At 49.0% G+C, this 16,210-nt stretch overlaps 1 protein-coding gene and 1 long non-coding RNA gene across 2 annotated transcripts in view; both read right to left on the bottom strand.

Moving 5' to 3' along the window:
• LOC144103498 (uncharacterized) overlaps positions 1-5,601 on the bottom strand; it is a 51,428-nt gene extending 45,827 nt beyond the window's left edge. Inside the window, exons 1-2 of the mRNA XM_077636198.1 lie at positions 5,539-5,601; positions 5,450-5,482 (exon numbers count right to left, since the gene is read on the bottom strand). Coding sequence (XP_077492324.1) covers positions 5,450-5,482; positions 5,539-5,601 — 96 coding nt within the window. The remainder of the gene's footprint in view (positions 1-5,449; positions 5,483-5,538) is intronic.
• Positions 5,602-6,685: 1,084 nt separating this feature from the next.
• On the bottom strand, positions 6,686-15,521 carry LOC144105294 (uncharacterized). Its single transcript, XR_013308748.1, has 3 exons — positions 15,360-15,521; positions 13,429-13,475; positions 6,686-6,724 (listed from the first exon to the last, which is right to left on the bottom strand). It is a non-coding gene; the product is annotated as an uncharacterized LOC144105294 (long non-coding RNA).
• Between the last annotated feature and the right edge of the window lie 689 nt (positions 15,522-16,210).

Raw genomic sequence — 16,210 nt, 5'->3', positions numbered from 1 at the left:
ATACGTGCCCGGACTTAACCTTCACTCGCAACATACGACACGCAGACTGGCTCAACACCGAGGAGACCCTCGGTAGCGACCACTGCCTCGTTAACACTACACTACGCACACGCCCCCTCAAGCGTCCCAGAACACAAGCCCGTATCCCAGATTGGACGAAATTCAGGAAAAAATTTAACTCACTTGATAATACACCCATTTCCGCGCAAGGCTACACAGCATGGTCCCAACAGCTGCTGGCACACCTTTCCTCGCATGAAACACACATCCAGCTCTCAGAGGCGGTCACGGACGTGGATAACCACCTTCTACACCTCTCGGCAGCCCGTCGCAGCCTCTTCCGCCGTTGGCGACGCCAAAAACACAATAGAAAGCTTAAAGCTCGAATTGCCGAGCTTACCCAGAAAGCGGCAGAGTACGCGGCCCAACTCGCCGACTCCAACTGGGTAGATAGATGCAACACGGCCGCGCGACAAATGTCCAGCCGAAACACGTGGCGTCTCTTTCAAGCCCTAATCAACCCAACCCAAACACGGACCGAAACACAAAAACATTTGCAGCGAGCCATGCACGCTTTTCCCGGCAACACGACTCAAATGGCACAGAAACGTCGAGACCAGTATCTGTGTACAGCCCAAGACCCCCGTGGATCTGCGTACTCTTATGCAGGCAGAGAAAACAAGGAGCTGGATCAACCTTTCCAGCTCCATGATCTGCGGGCGGCTCTCGCCAAAATGAAACGGGGCACTGCGCCAGGACGGGATAAGGTCACCGTCAAGCTTTTGACGAACCTGCCCGACTTGGCATACCAGTCCCTCCTGGAATACGTCAATGCGATTTGGCGCGGGGACACCCCCCTGCCAATCGAATGGAAAACGGCTTTGGTTACTTTTATTCCTAAAGCTGGCAAACCAATTGACACAGATAACCTCCGCCCCATCTCTCTCACCTCATGTGTGGGCAAACTAATGGAGACGATGGTGCGGGATCGGTTATCTACATATCCTGAACACAAACATATCTTTGCGAGCACCATGTCCGGATTCCGCCCACACAGATCCGCACAGGATATCCTCCTGCAACTCAATCGGGAAGTCCTTGACCCCCTCGAATGCCCCCATAATGACCGGGTAGTACTCGCCTTGGATCTTAAAAGGGCATTTGACATTGTAACACATGAGATCATACTCACTAAGCTAAGTCACACCGACTGTGGCCTCAACACATTCCGATACATAAGCCAATTTTTAATGTATCGTCGTTCCTACATTCGAATTCAAGATAGAGAGCATGGTCCTTGCCTACTCGGCACGCGGGGAACCCCTCAAGGCGCGGTACTTTCCCCGCTGCTCTTCAATCTGGCCATGATGCACCTGCCGGCCCAGCTGGGTGGTGTCGCCGGCATGCAGCACGCCCTGTACGCCGATGACATCACTCTGTGGGCCACACAGGGCAGCACAGGGGACATTGAAACCAGCCTGCAAACAGCGGCGACGATAGTAGACCGCTACGCCCGCCGCTGCGGTCATCAATGTCCCCTAAAAAATCGGAATTTGTGCCCCTCCGCCCCTCACAGAAGTGCACAACTAAAATATCTTTCTCTCGAGAGTGGTCCCATACGCTAAAGTGATGAGATACGGGTACTCGGACTCTACATCCACAAACACAGGCGGCCAGACACTCCATTGGCCAAACTCCGTAAGGTGGGGGACCAGGTGGGCCGCATGGTCCGCCGGGTTTCCAACAAACGCGGAGGGTTGCGAAGGATGCCTTGCGGCTGGCAAACGCCTTCGTCACTAGTCGAATTCTCTATTCGACTCCTTATCTCCACCTACGGAAACAAGAGGAGGACGGCCTTGAGGTCATCCTTCGCAAAATTGTTAAACGTGCCCTTGACCTCCCCATCACTACTTCAAACAGCGGGCTTATGGCCCTTGGGGTGGTGAATACTTTCCGGGAGCTCCGGGAGGCGCACCTTACAAACCAGTACACGCGCTTGTCGCTAACGGAGTCGGGTCGCCGCCTTCTTGCTCGACTCCATATCCAACACACCCCTCCAATGGAAGACAGGTTTCACATCCCGGAACTGTGGAGACGTGCCCTCCACGTGCGGCCTCATCCAGCAAACATGTCACAAGAAGACCATAATGGTCGGCGCCTGGCACGAGCGGAAGCGCTAGCCCGATATTATGGCAACAAAACAGGTGTATACCACGTGGACGCCTCCGGCCCTCACCACGGGGGATGGTACACGGCCGCGGTAGTTCACAACAGCAACACAGTTAACGGCCTCACTTTCAGAGCGCGCAGTTCAACACAAGCAGAAGAGGTCGCGACTGCTCTCGCGGCCTCGCATTCCAATTCAAAATACATAATCACCGACTCGCGAGGGGCCTGTCGGAACGTCGAACAAGGCTGCACTCCCTTCCTAGCCTATCGAATATACCAAAATTGCATACGGGATACGGACCCCGCACACCGTCACCTCATATGGGCCCCTGCTCATCAGGGATTGGCAGGAAACGAGGCAGCAGACGGAGCCGCCCGCGCGCTCTCTCACCGGGCTGTTTTCTCCTCCCCACCTGATCAGGAACCCGATTTTAATCCGGTCTATACGTTCAAAAATATCGCAACCTACTATCAAGATAGCCATCGCCTTTACCCTAGCCCAAGTAAAGGCCTCAAGAAGGCGGATGAGCGGCTCCTTCTCCGCCTCTTCACAGATACATTGCTGTGCCCGGCAGCCCTAAAACATTTCGACCCCTCCTTTAGCGGCAACTGCCCGCACTGTAGCGCGGTGTCTTCGGACACCTATCACATGGTGTGGGCCTGCCCCTCCAACCCGGCCGTTCCCCCCATCCCCAACCCAACCCGGGAGGACTGGGAGGCGACCCTGCTCGGCTGCCACGACTTACAGGCCCAACAAGCCTTAGTCGGGCGCGCCCGGGCGGCGCCTACCGCCACTGGGGTCCCAAACTAGGGACCTCCACCTAGTGTTTGTAAGGATCGGTCCCTTACGGGCTGATCCAAACACCTCCTGTCCGTTCTGAATAAACGTTTTCACCACCACCACCACCACCTGGCGTAGTGATGCTTTTCGCTTCAAAAATTGTTTTTGTGGAAAGGAAATGGCGCATTATCTGTGTATCTGCTTCAAATATCATCGGACACCTGAACCGCGCAGTAAGGGAAGGGATAAGGAATGGACTTAAAGAAGAAAGGGAGAAAGAGGTTCCGTAGTGGAGGAAAATTGAATTGAAATTTGGTTTTTGGGGAAGGGAAATGGCACAATATCTGTCACATATCGGTGGACACCTGAACCGCGCCGTAAAGGGAGGGATAAAGATAAAGACAAGAGAAGAAAGGAAGGAAGAGCTGCATAGTGGAGGGCTCCGGAATAATTTCGACCACCTGGGGATTGTTAACGTGCCCTTACATCGCACAGCACCCCGGTGCCTTAGCGTTTTTCCTCCATAAAAACACAGCCGCCGCGGTCGGGTTCGAACCCGGGAACTCCGGATCAGTAGTCGAGCCCCATAACCACAGAGCCACCGCAGCGGGTGACCGTAATTGAGGGCTCGGGAATACTTTCGACCACATGGGGATCTTCGATGTCCACTGACATCAGACAGCACACGGGCGTCATTGCGTTTCGCCTCCACCGAAACACGGCCGCCGTGGTCGGCTTCGAACCCGGGTACTCCGGGTCAGTAGCCGAGCGCTTAACCACTGAGCCAACGCGGCGGGTTGGCGTTTGTGTCCGACTGCAAGAACATGCTTTGAACGCGTTCCGCACAATGATAGGCAGCGCGCACACGCTGTCACCATGGTAGGCGGCAATTAATATTTGATCGCGAGAGGTTAGTCACCCAATGAACGCTGCGGCCTATTGCTGCAGAGACGCGTGTCTGCCACTACGTTGTCAGCACCACCGGATCTATAAACGATGGTCAGCACTAATGCGCTGGCAACGTCTCTCTCTCAGCACCACCACGTACCTCAAAGTGCGATTGAGGCGTCACTGACCAAGGCAGCAAGTTTTGCGCCTTTACTTTCCTCTTAATCATCGGCGCCTAGAACGTTGTCAGCGTCAAAGCCAATGAACCCAATGAACGCCGACAGCTTTCGATTTTATATCTTAAAATTAGCTGAGACCCGCTGCGGTGGCTCAGTGATTAGGGCGCTCGACTACTGATCCTGAGTTCGCGGGTTCGAACCCGACCTCGGTGGCAGCGTTTTTATGGAGTAAAAACGCAAAGGCGCGCGTGTGCTGTGCGATGTCAGTGCACGTAACCATCCCGAGGTGGTCGCAATTATTCTGGAGCCTTCCACTACGGCACCTCTTTCTTCGTTTCTTCTTTCACTCCCCCTTTATCCCTTCCCTTACGGCACGGTTCAGGTCCGACGATATATAGGAGACAGATACTGCGCCATTTCCTTTCCCCAAAAACCAATTATTATTAATATTATTACCTGAGCTCGTCGAAATTATATTTTTTTCTTAATTTTATATGCCACGCTTAGTGTAATCGCTTTTATAGCGCAACGTATAAGTAAACACTGAGATCATTGTTGTCTCACCGATTGCGGGCACGGACTTTAGTTATACCATGCTGCTAGTTTTACGAATGTTGAGAAGGTCGAGGAGTTTAATAATAATAATAATTGGTTTTTGGGGAAAGGAAATGACGCAGTATCTGTCTCATATATCGTTGGACACCTGAACCGCGCCGTAAGGGAAGGGATAAAGGAGGGAGTGAAAGAAGAAAGGAAGAAGAGGTGCCGTAGTGGAGGGCTCCAGAAAAATTTCGACCACCTGGGGATCTTTAACGTGCACTGACATCGCACAGCACACGGACGCCTTAGCGTTTTTCCTCCATAAAAACGCATCCGCCGCGGTCGGGTTCGAACCCGAGAACTCCGGATCAATAGTCGAGCGCCCTAACCACTGAGCCACCACGGCGGGTTCGAGGAGTTTGATTAATACGATTTTTGTAAAAGCAGCCTTACCACTGATTAATATTACCCACACGATAGCGGTAGTGAGCCACTTAATTATTTTATTGTATGGTGCAATTAGCAAATCTTCACCTAAAAGCTCATTTTTCAAAAAGAACTAGAATAATTTATCATGAAATGAACGGCAAAACTTAGAGTCTGAACATTTCTATTCGTAGGGTACTCAAGGTGTCTGGTAAAACGCCGTCTGTTCAAGCATGACCAATGTGGTCCTGGAACATGATGACCTTCTTGCCTTACCGGAATCATGTTTTTTTTTCTACAAAGACCTATACATATAACAGCCATGTTTCCAATAAGAAACATATTTTCCGGCTCGTTAGTAATTTCTGTGCTATGTGCAATGAAGGTATCGTAGAGTAGGACAGTTTTCATCTCGGACTTTGATTAGCCTTTCAAATTTTTCTGAATTTCAAAAATACAGACTCACCTCCAAGAGAGGTTGCAATACTTCGATCGGTGTCTGCGGACGAAATGGAGGGTGGGAAATATTTCAGTACAAAATAGCCATAAGCATACCCACTCTGAATATACATCCAAAAAGCCGTGCAAGTACCCAACTATGTAATGCCACTGACGCATCGGTCCTCGCTCGAGCTACCTGCGCGCTTCGCCGTGACGAGGACGAAGCGGTCGCTGTGGCGAGAGCAGAGCTCGAGCTGGCTCTCTAAGCGATTAAGGCCCCAGCCGCTCTACCGTCCCCTTCACGTCTACGACTGCGTTTCGGCTGCTCTCTGACAGTATGTCATTCCTTTTCTCAAGAAATTAAAAAATGCAATGCCAATTTTGTGCTAAAGGTCCTGGCCTTTATAAGTTGTAGTTAGGTACTTGGTTACTCAGTTTCGCTATGTAGCCATGTCACAAAATGAAAGACATCTGCAATGTGGAAGGCACACGGAAGAAAATTCATGCTTTGCGCTGAGTTAAATTATTCTGTCTACATGGTTATTTAATTTTAAAACATTGCTAAACGTTAAGCGACCTTTTCGTCACAGCTCTGTTAATCACAGCTTCTGGCGGTCATTATAAGCTCTAACATCTCATAAAACCTAAAATAAAAAAAAGATGTTCGCTTTGCATAGTTAGGCCAAATGCAAATTAGGTGCTAGCAGTTCGGTGTTTCCTTTGGTTTCGTTATTAAGATCCAGTGTTTCCGGACGGCAGCTGCTCGGATAGCGATATTGAGTTACTGTACACAGCTATGTGCAGCTTTTTCTCCCGGCCGCTTTTTTCACCATGTATCCCAGCTTTGGTGTTAATAAAACGTTTTTATTGATTTATTGATTGATATGCGGCATTGGTCATTCTCTCCATTCGTGGATCCATGCCAGTATTCCTGCCAGTCCTTGCGCTATGGTGCAGCGGTCAACCAATGCGCCACTGCCATTCTATGGTAGGTGCTGCCATCGGTAGGACTAGGGTAGCTTGTGTTGTTCTTCGACCCAAGTTGCCCTTCGCGAGCAGCCTCTCTAGATTTAATGAACTGCCCCCTTACACGATGGGCAGGTTGCTAGGTACACACACACAAACACACACGGCCAGCTTGCCTGCCACCCGCTGGGCAGGTCAGCAGTCTGCCACAAAACAGGCTTCAGCCAAACAAACACACAGCGGCTAAATGCGAGGAATGGACATTATAGGTGCTAGCGCACTGAAAGAAACTTACCTGAGAGGTTTTGCAGGTCACAAGCGTGTCTCCTAAGCACTGTGAGGAAGAATCATTAGTTTCATGTTAGTGCATGCATCTGCAGCTATACCAGGTACAGTCATACGTTTATGGAAATCGACTTTGGCAATAAAATTGAATAAGCTTGCACTGAGGGCGTTTTTCTTGACACTAAATAGTGGAATACCTAGGCAATGCACTCACTCAGGGTTAGGAAGAACATCTGTAGTGCATGCTGAGAGCAAGGAAAGCTGTGTGGTTAGGCATTTTCGGATGATATGGTCTAATATACATATTTGACTCCGCGTGTTCTTTCACGTAAGCGTGCACTCGACGTTTAAATGGAACTTTTAGCGGCGCACTAAAGGAACCTCGTCTTAAGGGCAGTTGTCTCTGTGCTACGGCTTCGGCGTTCGCGTTGCACTGAATCACGCTAATTGGTAAGCATGCAGCGACGTCACTCTCACTGCCATTTGCCTTGGCAACACCCCACGCGGCGTTCACATTAGGACAGCACCATGCCACGGTGATTGCTCAGCGTGCATAACGTCATGTATGACGTAACTGCAAAACGTGGTTTGAATTCAGTGCACTGATTGGTCTGATCGATGATGTCATGAGTGTCAGTACAGTCAAGGCGCGCGCATTTCACAAGTTTAAGAGGGTAAGCAATCATGAATAAATATTATTTTGAGCATAGCGAAAAGTTATATCTGAATCTTTCTGTGCAATTTTTAGTACTTTCGCCGTCGTTACCAGCCTGAGAAAAACTTTCATCGGCATTCATCAGCAAGTGAATGTTGGAGTTTTACAGCGCTAGCTGATACGGGCGCATTGGCTAGATTCGATCAAACCGTCATCCGTGCGTGCAAGCCTCGGCGATTACGTTCTCACAACGGAGGAATGAATGAACTGCTGGCAGCGCGGCACCATGTCCAGAGTGACAGAGCAGAACATCATTCAGCCAGCAGGAATACAGCAGCACGTCGGTCCGTTCCGTTTGAACTCACCGCCGATCGTTCGAATGCTTCGGTAGAATCAGCTCCAAGACAACTTCAATTGTGTTACTCCTAAAGGACCAGAGTTGCAAGCTCGTGAAGCCAAGGCAGCGAGACTGATCGATACTAGTCAAGAAGGCAGCGAAGAACGCCCCCTAAAGCAGGCCTGACAGTGAGTGCTGTGGACCGGTTTTCATAATGTCGCAGTTGCAATCAAGCGGAAATGAGGCTGGAAAGCAAGGAAGAGGGCCCTTTGTCCTCGCGCCACGGTAAGTGGCTTAGAACTTTTTGCTGGGCTAGTTGCTCTATTCAGGCAAAAGTGAAGCAGCCCGAATGAAGAAGCCCGAAGGCGAAGCGAAGAAGGGACAGGAAAAAGCATCTATTTCCTGTCCTTTCTGCGTTTAGCCTTCCGGCTTCTTTTTTCGCGGTTCACTTTTTTCAGTGTGAGTGGCTTCTTCGTTGTTCAGGCTAAGGGTGCTAACGAGTAAAGGGGGAAGATGCAGAGAGGGTGCAGGTTCGCTAATGCTGAGGCTCCTCTCCCCACGGCACGGAGATTACAGCCTATCTTCATCTCTTTGCTGCCAATCTTCCCCTGCATTGCTATAAATGTTGGTCGGAAGTACAGCCTGAAATCGCAGGTGCATGGGAAGCGCCTTTGAGAAAAGGGACTAACCGCGACGCCATGCAAGCGGTGACTACCATTGGCTTGAGGGCCTCCTTTTTGGGGTATTTGCCGCTGCCTTCCTGACTTCACTGCCTGCTATAGTCGGTTGGCAGTGACCACCAGTTTCTTGCGAAAATCCAGCAACTTTCAACTGCCACCCAGGGATTTAAATAGCGCTTGTGCCGCCTGTGTTTTGTGCACTCATAACTTTCTGGTTTTAGGCTACTTTCTTGAAGCTCTTTTATTTGTTACCTTTTTGTTTTTCATTTCGGCTTTCAGCTTCGTTATGCGCCCGAACATCGGTTTTCAAACAATTATCAAATATCCTTGAATCGACAGCCCAAATGGACACTAAGGCGTTTTGAAGGTTATTATTGCCAGTGACACTGAACATGACCAATGAATATATTTTGATGCGATGATCCCTTTTCCGTCAATAAAAATGAACATTGAGGACAAGGAAACCAAGCACTTTAATTCAAGGTGCACTTCGATCGACATGGTTAAGCCCGAGGTTATCCCCTTGAACACGCCAAAGACTTTGCTCTGGTGGTCTGTTCTATTTTGCACATCTTCGTTAATCGGATAGCTGAAGGCTACATGACTCGCTCTACCCGTCTGCCCGCTGGGCGGAGATTTTCGGCTGTGCTTTTAGGTTACCGGAAAAAATATATATTTGCGTTGTTTAAAAATGAAGAGGAAGTTAGGTTTTTTAGTGTCCATATTGCGTTCGCCACTTGATTGAAGGCTTTAAAATGCAATCTTTCGTTCTTGGAAAAGTGTTCTTCGCTCAATTGTTTCGAACATATGTCTAAGTAAAGAATTTGTCTCTTTAGTTAGAGAAATGTTTATGGGAGTGCTGCATCCTACAAAATGATGACACCAAGAATGATGCTTCATTTATCTTTATTCCCTTAAATACCGTGGGTAAGGGTATTACGTAAAAGATGGCATCAGCAATAAATATAAAAAGTAGCGATGCAATATTTGTTTATATATATTAAAGATAATTTATATTTTGAGTGAACGATGATGAGCAGCTATTGTATAGGGTATGATGTTGAACGCCGTTCCAACCTTTAACACCACGTAGAAAGAAGCAGACGTAAAAGTTAACAGTTTGGGTGTGTGGAGTGAGTGGCTGATGTGGTGCGATATGTGCGATGCTTGCTTGCATGAATAAAGAAAATGATAAGTTCACGGGTAATGAAAACTGGTAAAATGAAACGACGACTCGGTCGCGACTAATGAGAATAGCCGAAAAAGAATATTTTTTAAGCCTGCTAGACTGACAACATATTGTCATCGACAAGCGTAGCAGAAAGTAAAAAGCACAGCTGTTTACTGGGGCGAGGCTCACCGAACAGCCGCGCTCATTTCAGACAAAGAAGACGATCGACCACGCGCTGGGAGACAAGGTTCGCCACCAGCTCGCGCCGGCAGAGTGTCAGCAGTGTGCCATTGCCTCCCTCTCATCCAAGAGGCATCAACTCGATGCCGCATGGGCGGGGGAAAAATACATAGCTGAGGCGGCAAGTTAATGGCACGAGTGTATTCGTGGTAAGGGGTTAACGGGACTAATACGGGGGAGGGGGGGGGCTTCATTCCCGCCTCACGGACTACTTTGGGCGTCGACTGTCGAGAGAATCGGACAGTTCCTTGAAGGAGCACCTCGTAGTTTACCGCGCTGAGGCGGCGTTAAACCTGGTACGGGCCAAAGTAACGGCGAAGAAGCTTCTCAGAGCGCCCTCGCAAGCGTATCGGACTCCATACCCAGACTTGGTCACCGGGCGTGTAAATCGCCTCCTTGCGACGGAGGTTATAACGCTCGTCGTCGCGTTTTTGTTGTCGCCGGATTCGCTGCTGAGCAACTTGGAGAGCGGCTTCAGCGTCACGAACAAATTGGTCAGCGCCCATGACACAAGAGGGAGCAGGATCCGGAAGAAGAATGGCGTCCAGCACGGTCAAGGCATCGCGACCGTGCACCCACATGGAAGGGACTGAAGAGCGTCGTTTCGTGCAGCGCAGTGTTGTACGCGAACGTGATGTAAGACAATATCCGGTCCCTGTTCCCATGGTCATCATCGATATACATCTAAATCATATCGGCAATTGTCTAGTTAAGCCGCTCAGTCAGCCCGTTGGTTTGCGGTTGATAATCTGTAGTCTTTCGATGGTTGGTGCCACTGAGTCGAAGTACCTCGCTCGTCAGTGCCGACGTAAACGCGGTGACTGTCCGTTAATGCGATTGTTGGGGCTCCGTGACGAAGCACAATGTTGTGAATGAAAAAATGTGCAACTCCAGCTGCCGTACCACGGGGAGGGGCCTTGGTCTCACAGCAGCGGCTATAGTCAAAGGCGACAGCGATATCCGGTTACCCATGGAGGAAGCCGAAAATGGGCCGAGTAAGTCTATGCCGACCAGTTGAAATGGGAGGCACGGGGGATCGATAGGCCCTAGGAGCCCGGCTGGCTTAGTCGGCGGCGTCTTCCGGCGCTGACATTCACGTCAGGTTCGTACGTAGTGGCGAACAACCGCTGCAAGCCTGGGCCATTAATACTTGTGGCGTATACGCGCCAACATGCAGGAAATCCCGAGGGGGCCCCAAGGAATTTCGTCGTCACACGCAAGCAGAACTTCGTCATAATGCATTCTAGTCACTTAAAGGAGATAGACAGTGTCCGTTGGGCCGAAGTTCTTTTTGTAGAGGACACCATCGGGCAAGCAAAATGGTGGCAGTGGTGACAGGTGACAGTACCTCTCGCTTCGGCTCGTTCCCTCCGCCGTCAGCCCGTTTAGACAACGTCCACGTCGATACCTTGGGCCCCTGGCTACCTTCCGCTGGGTATTCATACCTCCTTACTTGCATCGATCGGTTCACTCGCTGTCCAGAAGTGTTCCCTCTGCCTGACGCCACCAATGACGCCATCGCTGGAACCTACTTCGCCGGCTGGGTCTCCCGGTACGGGGTTCTCTCGACCATCACCACTGACCGTGGCGCCCAGTTTGAATCTTCACTTTTTAATAACCTTATGAGTTTACTTGGAACTTCCCGAATTTGAACTACTGCTTAACATCCCACCACTAACGGTATGATCGAACGCTTCCATCTTTCGCTCAAAACACCCCTTGAAGCACAACTCGACACCACCCACTGTACTGCCTCCCTACCACTGGTTCTGCTCAGCCTCCGTGCTGCACTGAAACAAGATCATCGTTGCGCTCCTGCAGAACTTGTCTTCCGCTCACCCCTCAGTCTTCGAGGTGAATTTATCGAATCTACCGATTCGTCTACAAGTCCCGACCCTACCGATTACGTGACGCAGCTCCGATATTTTTGCCGCCATCTCAGAGCGCCACATCTCCGACGCCAGTCTCCACCATCTTCGCATGTTCCATACGAGCTACCGACTTGCACGCACGTCCTTGTTCGCCGAGACTCTGTCCGCAAGCAGCTTCCGCGCCACTATGACGGCTCCTTCCGTGTACTCGGAAGAACATTAAAGTTCTGCGTCGTCGACATTCATGGCGTACTGACACCATTTCATCTGACCGCTTCAAGCCAGCCTTCACAGAGGACGCCCCGCCCACTGGGCCTTCATGTGTTCTTTCTCTGCCCACCCGGCCGGCTGCCCTCCTCCATCTTTCTCTGCCACTCCTCAGAAGCGGAGAGTATCGTTCCGGCTTCCAGCTTCACCGGACTCCTTCACTAGCGAGGAGGACTACTGTAGCAGCAGCAGCGGTCTTACTCAGCGGGAGCAGCACCAGGCGTCGAAGATGACGCCGAAGTGCGGTGGAATTGAGCTCGCTCCTCGTGCCGGCGTCACACGCCGTTCGGCTCCCCGCCATCAGACATTGTAGCACTTCAGCCAGTAAATTAATCATTTCATTCATCGTGCCGGCCTCATACTGATTTGCGGGACAAGCTCTGGGGTAAACAGGGATGCTGATGAAATCGGCACTGGGAAGATACAGAATCTTTAAGCTGGAAATTGCGAAAGAAAACATCTATGATAATTGTAGGAGAAGCTCTTTGTTGTTTGAGGCAAGGACGGGAGTTTTGCGGACTAAGACATAAAGAGTCAGGTACCAGGAGATAGACACTTTGTGCAGTGCGTGCGGAGAGGAGGAGGAAACGGCTGAACACTTGATACTTTTCTGTAAAGGGCTTCACCCTGCAGTGGAAGGCAGCGGGGTTGATTTATTCAAAGCATTGCGGTTTAAGGACAGTGAAGGAAAAGTATATTTTAAGCGAGTAGAAGTAACCCAGGGAAGGTTATCTCACTGGTGACTAAAATCAAGACAAGAATAAAATTTCACAAGTTATTGTTTGGTGGCTTGAATCACTGCATGATTTAAAGTGTTCAGCCTTATTCAACCACCCATCCATCCATTCCTCAAGCGTGGCAATATATATTAAGAAGAATGAACGAATTTTGCAGCAGGATATTAACTGCTTTGAGACGGTTTAGGAGGATAACATCGTGCGGTCCCGTATGGCCGTTGCGTATTCTAATTTAGGTCTTCAGTGGAATTTACAATTTCGCTGTATCTGGAGTGAGATGAAATCGACGTTCAAGAAATGCCAGTCTATTGTTACCAGGTGATATTACGTTATTAACAAGTCCGTTCCCTTTCAGGATGCCTAACTATTTTAAGTTTCATATGCATTTAGGCATGTGCGCGCGGTTTGGTACTGAAAGGCATGACTTCGTGGCGACGGGTAATGGAAAAAATTTAATTTGCTTGACTTAGCGATCACTCTCCAATTGCTACACCGCTGTTCGATGGGTTTAACCTCCAGTAATCCGTAGTGCTGGTTGCTGGGCTGTAGATTGCGCAGTTAAGTTTTTATCATTGATATACAAGCGACTTTAGTGAATTTTTAATCAGCCGGTAATATTACCCGAAGTCGCAATTTTGCATTTTTTTGAACACGAATTATTACACGAAAAGTTATGCAAACTATGATAAACAAATTGTTGTGTACTCTCGACATAAAACAATTCAGCATGAGTGCACCTCCTCTGGTTTATCACGTGCGACCCCAAAAAAAAGTAAAAAGAAGAAATTTTATTACCGCTCCCAATCCACCGACATCTGGAAGTGTGAGATTCACGCAGAAACCTAAGGAAACAAAAGAAAATATATAATTTCTAACTGCAATCTTGAGTTCCGCATAGCTACAGTGCGCATTTTCAGAGATGTCGCATATGATTCCTGGTGTTTTCGCCACTCGTAAGCATAACAAATTTCCCATGATGAGTTCAAAAACTTCAGCTCTGAAGCCAGTGACGAGTATTAACTGAAATTAATGGCTCCCGCCTCTTCAACAACTAAGGCGCTCCAGCAGAGTTAAGTAACATTTGAGAGCAAGTGTCACGAAATTTCCAGTTTTCAGCAGTGAGGAAAAAGAAGGTGTCAATTTCTCCTGCTAAAGACTAACAGAAAGGCGTCCCTTCTGTTCAAGCTACTTATTGTAAGCAGAAACACTCGAATTGAAGGTGAAGGTTACTATGAAACCCCCATACTGTCTCCTAGATATTCGGGCTTCCCGAACCTTTCGGCCGGGCCGCGCCTCCCGAGTCCCAATTGCTTTCTGTTGCTGTGTCGCCACAAATGAAGATTTCCATGGCCATTCTTTTGCTATCCCTGCGCCCTAGTGGAGGAAAGGTGAAGAAACGCCGCACACTCACCACACTCGAGCACATTTTTTGCCCTTCGCAATAATCGTAAAGTTAATGTCACTGCTCCAACCTATCAACTTCCTACCTTTTGCGCTTTCGCAGAAAACTTCGTGCTTTGCGGAAGAATCTATACTGCGCTGCCGCTCCCTTGACGAGCTAATTCATTTCCACTGCCGCCGCCGCGGTGGCTAAGTTGTAATTGCGCTCGGCCTGAAAGACGCAAGTTCGATCCTAGCAGCGGCTGTAGCATTTAGATGGAGTCGAAACGCTAGAGGACCGGGTACTATTCGCTATCAGAGGAGTTTAAATGCCCGTACCCGGGACCTTTGAGCGAAATAATAATGAGTAAATACGAATACAACCTCCATCTTGATCTGGGAGGTGCAAGTGTTACATGTCCACCACCCTCCTCTCTTAATGGCAATGATGTAAGACGACGCTACATGAATGGTAATTGGCTGTACCACTTATTAATTTTTTCTGATACTGCCGCATTGTGTTACTACAACGCACAACACAGGAAATTTCACAACGTAGCTATTCAGACCGCTAGCGTGACTGTCATATCGCCTTGAAGCCACCTGCCGGACACGTTCTTACTTTGCACGACTATAGTTTGGTATAAGATGCTGTGCACATGCCTACATAAGTTATGCCCGCGACTGCGATTCATTTGTTCAAGCGAAGGCCGGTCCAACGACTGAAACGTCAATGTACCGCTTCAGAGGATCGTAGTCTTTTCAGGATACATTTCTATAGAACTACTGCATTCCCTGACGCAGTGAATCCCCTTCCCGAAGCATTTGACGAAATAAACCTTCAAAACGAACCATCGCGTTTGTAGCATTAAAGTTATCTTACATGAATGCAAATACATATAAACCGGCAATTACATTGGTTTGGTCTTACACGGTGTGTCGTCAGAAAGCGAGTTACAGGCTGCGAGGTACGCCGTTGCTAAAGGCTTCGGGGAATGTCAACCACTTGAAGCTCTTTAAACCGCACTGACAGTGCACAGTTCACGGGCCTTTAGTATTTCGCATGTGGCCGCCACAGCCAGGATTCACCCCGCGTATATCGAGCCGAGCACCACCACCACTTAGCCACCGAAGCTCTCCAATTGGTGAGATAGCTACACAAGTCAAAGCTGCGTTAGATGGAATCACAATTTAAACCCCCGTAGGGCTCACTAGGACATTAGAAACAGCAATTTCAGGCTGCTGTGCAACAAAATGGAAGCTCTGAGGATCGCGATAATTTGGGAAGAAAGAGTAAGCGCGAGGAAGAAAATATGGAAGCAAAATGAGGTAATGACTGCTCTCACCACTGTCACCGGGATCAGCGGAGCGGACCGTCGTGAATGCGGTCAGCAAAACAAAGCAGATTACAACCGCGGAAGACGCCATGCTTCGTGATCCGCTCCTGTTGCTGTGAGCCGAGGCGCATGAGGAGGGCGACTTATGTACTTGAACCATTTCGCATTTGAAGCTTTTGCTTTTTGATGTCTCATCTGCAGCTTTGGAGAGCAGCACCAATCCCCGCTGTGTTTAGGAGAGGACCTTTTCCTTTTTGTTTTTTGGTTGTTCTCTGCGTTTGATATAATGGGGTTCTCCTTTGTTTTGAGTCACTTTGTCACTACTGTTTTTCCGCTCTTTTATGAGATAAAACCTGCAATCTCAACTCTCATATTATATTCCAGCCCGATGGACCAATTGTTGACATTCAGCAGTCATGCGTACATTCCTTTTATTTTTATTTTATTACACGTGCTAAAAGCGTCCTCGATGTTGGAGCCCATTCGGCGGAAGCTGCAAAAGTTATTGCGCTTATCAACTTTTCCCGTTGGCCTTGCCACGTGTGGCTGCTAAGCGCGTAGACGCAGCTTTAGTTTCGGTCGCCTATCGAAGCGAATGCCACGTATCTGTTACAGTAATGTAGACTTCATTTAAGTGCACTTTGTGAATGATGGTCAGATCAGCCTTCAGCGATATTGCACCGAGTTTTAGGTTGTCCAGCATTGAAATGAAGTTTGCTTCAAACTGTTGCCGCTTCCAACATAAATCCAGCTCTTAAAGCAGTGTTAGATGGGTGCTTTCGAAGTGACGAAAGATACAGAGTCATTGAGCACGAAAATTTGTTTTGAATGGCTATAAAAAATGCAGGAAAGATGTCGCA

Source organism: Amblyomma americanum, chromosome 9, assembly GCF_052857255.1.
Source record: "Amblyomma americanum isolate KBUSLIRL-KWMA chromosome 9, ASM5285725v1, whole genome shotgun sequence".
NCBI classification, from domain to species: domain Eukaryota; kingdom Metazoa; phylum Arthropoda; class Arachnida; order Ixodida; family Ixodidae; genus Amblyomma; species Amblyomma americanum.
Note: the sequence above shows the minus strand (reverse complement) of the source record. Positions and strands in the feature narration are given on the sequence as shown.